At 40.2% G+C, this 7,136-nt stretch overlaps 1 protein-coding gene and 1 long non-coding RNA gene across 2 annotated transcripts in view; one reads left to right on the top strand and one right to left on the bottom strand.

Moving 5' to 3' along the window:
* The first annotated feature begins 11 nt into the window (after positions 1-11).
* Positions 12-7,136, top strand: part of LOC135557507 (uncharacterized) — a 44,656-nt gene continuing 37,531 nt past the window's right edge. Inside the window, exons 1-2 of the long non-coding RNA XR_010458216.1 lie at positions 12-82; positions 3,987-4,124. This is a non-coding gene — a long non-coding RNA (uncharacterized LOC135557507). The remainder of the gene's footprint in view (positions 83-3,986; positions 4,125-7,136) is intronic.
* LOC135557505 (laminin subunit alpha-4-like) overlaps positions 5,007-7,136 on the bottom strand; it is a 33,441-nt gene continuing 31,311 nt past the window's right edge. Inside the window, exons 37-40 of the mRNA XM_064990806.1 lie at positions 6,838-6,968; positions 6,657-6,750; positions 6,400-6,519; positions 5,007-6,197 (exon numbers count right to left, since the gene is read on the bottom strand). Coding sequence (XP_064846878.1) covers positions 6,052-6,197; positions 6,400-6,519; positions 6,657-6,750; positions 6,838-6,968 — 491 coding nt within the window. The 3' untranslated portion in view covers positions 5,007-6,051. The remainder of the gene's footprint in view (positions 6,198-6,399; positions 6,520-6,656; positions 6,751-6,837; positions 6,969-7,136) is intronic.

Here is a 7,136-nt window from a genome sequence, read left to right as displayed (position 1 = left end):
CCATTTTCCACTGTCATCATACGCTAGATGGCAGTACACTGTGGTTGAAATTCATACCTCTCCCTCCTAGAATATAAACAAGGTAAGACCTTATTTATTGCATTATATATACTTTCCATAACAAATTGTATGGAAAGCAATATACTTTCCATACAGCATTTGGGGTTTAAGGCCGCCTTCCTGATTCAAAGTTTAAAATAAAACCATACTTGATGGTCAAAACCAACTTACTCTGCACAACTAAAATAGTACATCAACAAAACTAAAACAAACTCACACTTCTTCCTTTCTCAAAGTTCCATATTTCCCCACTCAGTCTCTTGGGCCTGAGTGGTTAGTACGGCCCGTGACAACCTTTAACTCATTCATAGAGAAGTCCTCCAATCCCAGAAACTGCTCCACAATTATGTCAGTTTTTCTGGAGTTTTTCTCCACTTCGGCAGTGATCACGATAGCCACAAAGACTACAAAGCCCACCGTCTTAACATGTAGAATATCTGGGTCCTACTGATAAGAGGCAACCCCTTCCGCCTGCAGTGATGGCCTACCCATCACCATGGTTCGTTCAGGACCATTCACTCCCCAGCTCTCTTGACAGCCACTGCATATGATACAGTATGTTCTGGTCAGTGGTGGAAAAAGTACCCAGTTGAGTAAAGATACGTTAATAGAAAATTACTCAAGTGAAAGTGAAAGTCAGCCAGTAAAATACTACTTGAGTAAAAGTCTAAAAGTATTTGGTTTTAAATATACAGTTGAAGTAGGAAGTTTACATACACTTAGGTTGGAGTCATTAAAACTTGTTTTCAACCACTCCACAAATTTCTTGTTAACAAACTATAGTTTTGGCAAGTCGGTTAGGACATGTACTTCGTGCATGACATAAGTAATTTTTCCAACAATGGTTTACAGACAGATTATTTCACTTATAATTCACTGTATCACAATTCCAGTGGGTCAGAAGTTTACATACAATAAGTTGACTGTGCCTTTAAACAGCTTGGAAAATTCCAGAAAATGTCATGGCTTTAGAAGCTTCTGATAGGCTAATTGACATAATTTGAGTCAATTGGAGGTGTACCTGTGGACGTATTTCAAGACCTACCTTCAAACTCAGTGCCTCGTTGCTTCACATCATGGGAAAATCAAAATAAATCAACCAAGACCGCAGAAAAAATGTGTAGACCTCCACAAGTCTGGATCATCCTTGGGAGCAATTTCCAAACGCCTGAAGGTACCACGTTCATCTGTACAAACAATAGTACGCAAGTATAAACACCATGGGACCATGCAGCCGTCATACCGCTTAGGAAGGAGATGCGTTCGGTCTCCGAGAGATGAACGTACTTTGGTGCGAAAAGTATAAATCAATCCCAGAACAACAGCAAAGTACCTTGTGAAGATGCTGGAGGAAACAGGTACAAAAGTATCTATATCAACAGTAAAATGAGTCCTATATCAACATAACCTGAAACGCCACTCATCAAGCAAGAAGCCACTGCTCCAAAACCGTCATAAAAAACCAGACTATGTTTTACAACTGCACATAAGGACAAATATTGTACTTTTTGGAGAAATGTCCTCTGGTCTGATGAAACATAGAACTGTCTGGCCATAATAACCATCGTTATTTTTGGAGGAAAAAGCGGGAGGCTTGCAAGCCGAAGGTATTGGAGTGGCCATCACAAAGCCCTAACCGCAATCCCAAAGAAAATTTGTGGGCAGAGCTGAAAAAATGTGTGCAAGCAAGGAGGCCTACAATCCTCACTCAGTTACACCAGCTCTGTCAGGAGGAATGGGCCAAAATTCACGCAACTTACTGTGGGAAGCTTGTGGAAGGCTACCTGAAACATTTAACCCAAGTTAAACAATTTAAAGGCAATGCTACCAAATACTAATTGAGTGTATGTTATCTTCTGACCCACTAGGAATATGATGAAATAAATAAATAATTCTCTCTACTATTATTCTGACATGTCACATTCTTAAAATAAAGTGATGATCCTAACTGACCTAAAACAGTTTTTTAAGGGATTAAATGTCAGGAATTGTGAAAACTGAGTTTAAATGTATTTGGCTAGGGTGTATGTAAAGCTTCCTTCAACTCAAATCAAATCCCAAATCAAATTTATTTATATAGCAGAGCTGATATCTCAAAGTGCTGTGCAAGAAACCCAGCCTAAAATCCCAAACAGAAGCAATGCAGGTTACACGGTGGCTAGGAAAACTCTGAAAAGCCAAAACCAGGAAGAAACCTAGAGAGGAACCAAAATTCCAGTCCTCTTCTGGCTGTGGGAAGATTATAACAGAACATGGCCAAGATGTTCAAATGTTCATAAATGACCAGCATGGTCGAATAAACAGAACAGTTAAACTGGAGCAGCAGCATGGACTGGGGACAGCAAGGAGTCATCATGTCAAGTAGTCCTGGGGCATGGTCCTAGGGCCGCGGTTCAGTTGAAACTGGACAGCAATATGATGAAATAAATAAATAATTATCTCTACTATTATTCCTGACATTTCACATTCTTAAAACACCGAAACAGTGATGATCCTAACTGACCTAAAACAGTTTTTTTGAAGGCTGAGAAATGTCAGGAGAATTGTGGCCCCAAAACTGACAGTTTAAATGTATAACCCCACCCACTTGGCTAGCCCCCACACCACTGGAGGGATATCTTCAACCACCAACTTACCATCCTGAGACAAAGCTGAGTATAGCCCAGCTTTACTGTACTTAAGTATCAAAAGTATAAACCATTTCAAATTCCTTATATTAACCAAACCAGATGGCACAATTTTTTGTTTTTAAAATTTACGGATAGCCAGAATTATTTGTGTTTGTGAGTCCGCAAGATCAGAGGCAATAGGGATAACCAGGATGTTCTCTTGATAAGCGTGTGAATTTGACCATTTTCCTGTCCTGCTTTCCATGCAAAATGATGTTAGCTAGCTAAATTGAAACTGCTGGGGGAAAGGTACCTAGATAACTCTCACCTTAATCACTGCAGTGTAGCTAATGTTAGCTAGTTTTCTAGAAAATAAAAACTATAGCTATATTTTAAAGACCCTTTTTGTCAAAGTACTTAATTCCACTATTTATTAATTGGTGACTGAAAAAGTTGCAAAGAAAAATGTCCCTCCAAATTTCACTGCAAATAGACTAATAGGCTGTATAGGTTGGGTATCATTTGGCTGATGTGGACATTTACATGACAGGTTGACGACACCGCTGGCGTCGCGTGCGCAAGCGTGGCAAAATTAATTTAGAAGTCTATGTTATTCAATTATTGCACCCACACTGCTCGCGCACGCCAATGAGCATCTGCTTTGCCAAGGGCTAAAATAGAAATCAGTTCTATTTCTGACACAGATCGCGCTGCAAGTCCTGCCTCTCCTATCTCCTCATGGATTTATAGAAGCAGGTACCCACATGCAATCTCCTCATTGGTTATACCCACGTGGATGACTGAAAGACGAACGAGGTCAGTGGTGGTAATGCATCAAATTTATGAAAATTTCCAATTGCAATATAAAGTCAAGAGAATAAAAAGACTGGAAAGAAGAGGGATGACTAGAAATGATTCAGTTGACCGTTTTATGTTTGGATTAATTGGTAGAGTAGAGGACCTTGTGCATTTCAGGTCAAATAACAACTCAATGTTTATATCCCAAGACAAATTAGCTAGCAACAGCAAGCTAGCTAAATAGGACAAATTAGCTCGCAAGTGCAAGCTAACTAGCTAAATTGCCATAAATGTTTAAGGCTTTTCCGACCCAAATTAATATAATTGGTTCAGATATTATAATTGTTTTGATATTTTAACCTGCGTGTCGTGATCGCGTTTGGCGTGGGGGGGACAAAATACATTTGTGCGCGATGGTGCACGCGCTCAGCCGATTTAGGTTCCATGTGACTGTTTAGTTTTGCGAAGTTACTGACTTATATGCATATTGTTATTCATGTTTTTGTTATTGCATTTTAGGTGGAGAGGGAGTAAGATCACTAGAAAGCAGCATGCTGCCACAACCACTGAATACTGGGGCCTGCCTTGGAGTACTGTTGTATTCATCTCCACCACGTGCCTAGAAGTCATATGACGAACCTGCATAGACTAACAAAGGTAAATTGTGTATAGGTTTTTGTTCCAGTACTTCACTAACACCTCATTCAACTAATTGTGGTCTAAATTGAACAAAAACTTGCACAGTTTAGTCCCCTGGGACAGAAATCACCCAAGTCTATGTTACTGAATGATCTTCCAAAGTTATACGCTTCAATTCTGCATGATTGATTATAACATGTGTGGAACTATTTCTATCATTATTTTACTGGCAAATTTCATCCTACAAATTGTCAAAACTTCCTTCAACGTGACAACAGTGACAGAACTCTGAGCGAGCGCAGATTCAAAATCTTCAAGTGTATTTTTTATTCACAGCAGAATATTCATAGTCGTAAATGGACGTGCAGTAATTTTGAATATAAATTATGCTTTCAAATCTTATTGAATGTATTCAAATGTAGAGTTAAAAGTTTTCTTGACCGTTGCTAAACATTTCACACGTCCTGATACCAAGCGTGCAAAATTAAATTACACATTTTGCGAATGGTACTTGCAACCACAAAACTCTATTTGCGACCACAAAATGTAAAATACAAATTCACATAGCTCTGTCATGATTATAATCCCATACAACATAAACTCTTATCCTCAGAAGTACACCAAATAAAAACTGTCCTTTTCTCATAATCCTCCCAGCATTTACTTTACCCATCACTCTTTCCACCAGATTGGATATCTCAAATGGATTCCTCAGGTTTGGCAACTCGATATGCCCCTTCTCAATTCTCCCCGTTTCCCATTCTTTTGGACCATAGTCCAATCCTCCTCGCTTTCACCGCCATTAGTTCCAAGATCTACACCTAATCATGCCATCTTTTTCTCCTTTCCGACCTCTCTCTTTCTGTGTGTGTGAGGGGAATAAACCAATAACAGCAAGGATTTTAGAATATACATTTTATTAATCAGAAAAAAAGTAGAAAAACTGCACTGTGACAAAGCAATGAAGACGATTTTGTTACATACAGATGTGGCAGCATTGAGATGACAACATAGGGTGGTGGAAGCATTGTCTGGAACTGGACTTGGCTGCACTCCTACAGTACATCATAGCTCTCTGACAAAAATATAAACTATGCTTTAGGCTCCTATCAACCAAACCCAAACCAATCCCTTTGGAGTGGGAGTGTGGATTTATGAGTTCTGCCAATGTATATTAAAGGCCCAATGCAGCCCTTTTATATATCAAATCATTTCTGGGTAACAATGAACTACATTACTGTAATAGATTTCCATTAAAATGTGGAAACATAGCTTTTTTAGCAAAAACAAGAATTTTGCTAGTACTGTCTGGCAGTGGAAAACTAGAAACTAGCTGTTATTGGCAGAGAGGTTTGGAATTCTCTTTGTTATTGGTCTATTAATCACTGTACTGCATGGTGATGTCACCATGAAAAAACGAAAATCCTGCCCATGCAAACCTGCTGATTAGAAGGTCTTGTGTAGATTGTATTTTCAACCAGCAACTATCAGGAAATAACACTGATAAAAAATGTTCTCGCACTTTTACAGTGTTAGTTTCATCAGCTGTTGTACAATATTATATAAACAATGCATTTTGACTGTATTGGGCCTTTAAGAAAATGAAGATAACTTTTCATAGGGTGATACAGTTACAAGCCTTCTTAAGTTGGCTATAATATGAGCAGTGGTCCTTAATCACATCATGTTGCAGTCCAACTCTTTTGGGGGGATATTTTCTAACGTGAAACTAATTCATATGGGAGGGTTGGTTACGTTGCCGGGTCATTTTCTTTTCCGAATGAAAACAAACATTGTTCTAGTTAACATCAAACAAGAATAGACCATTTAAAACACAATGAAAATGACTTTTCATGCTTTATTGACAGTGTGGAAACTTGTTAGGAAGCAGAATTTGGTCAGTCGAGTTGCTGGTAGCTGGGCTGTATTCGTTATGACAGGGCCTTTAGGCAGCTGGACAGGAGCCCACACTGACGGCCCCGCTGACCAGGGCAGCTTTGCTGAAGGCCACTTGGCTCTCGTTCACCGTCAGGTTCCTCATACAGCCTGTGTAGGCCCTCCTAGTGGCAATGCCCTCTGGGAGAAGAGATTCTAGGAAGATATATAATAAACAACATTATAAACACATTTCCTTTTATTTTGCAAACTCAAGGTTGATAGTGCTGCCTCACCCTGTAACCAAAGTACTCACATTTTGGATGTGTTTTGTTAGTTGGAATGTCAGATAGTGTCTAGCAAAAAACTATTTTGTGTGAAGTTCAGTCGTCTTGAAATGCATGGCTTTGCCACTGACCTGGAGCTCCACCAATGAACACAGGGGCCCTGGCATTCTGGGTACTGTGGTAGAGAGGTCCCACCACATGGTTGACATCTGAGTCCACATCCAGCTGGATTACATTGGCATCTCGGATCACTGAACCAGAGGCAGAAAGGACAACAGAACACATTGTTGTCAGCCACTGCACATAACATGGGCCAATCATTGCAAATGAACCATGGTCCCATACTGTTTAAATCAGGGGCAGTCAATGCAATAAAGAGATCTCTTACCTGTGATCCTGTGCCAGCTCCCATCACACAGACCCAGTCTAGGAGTGACCTGAGTGAAGAACTCACGGACCCCATTGTTCACCAGCACCACCACCTGTTAGCATAGAACAATACTTGCATTGAAGATCTACTAATAGCAAATTAGCAAATTACGACTGATTGCTTTGTATTAGAAGCTTACCGCTCCTTGATGAATATACATCGTTAAGTACTCCTCTGCTGCTGTGTAGACATGCAGTAGTACCCCTGACGCCACACGAGGGCGCACCTCTACCACCAGCTCAAACTTCCGCCCCAGGTTGAACGTGTCATCTGAGGGAGACGGACAGAAAGAGTAATTCAAGTAAAGTCTGCTCTACCAGCCCCTCTGTCCGTTCGGAACCTCATCTTTAACGCCTGTAACCTGGAATGTTTCACTGCACTTCGGCCCAATGGGGTCGTGTGCACGTGTGAAACTTAGCCAGCCACAGTAGGGTGTGA

This window comes from Oncorhynchus masou, chromosome 16 (genome assembly GCF_036934945.1).
Source record: "Oncorhynchus masou masou isolate Uvic2021 chromosome 16, UVic_Omas_1.1, whole genome shotgun sequence".
NCBI lineage: Eukaryota > Metazoa > Chordata > Actinopteri > Salmoniformes > Salmonidae > Oncorhynchus > Oncorhynchus masou.
This window is presented reverse-complemented; position numbering and strand designations above follow the sequence as displayed.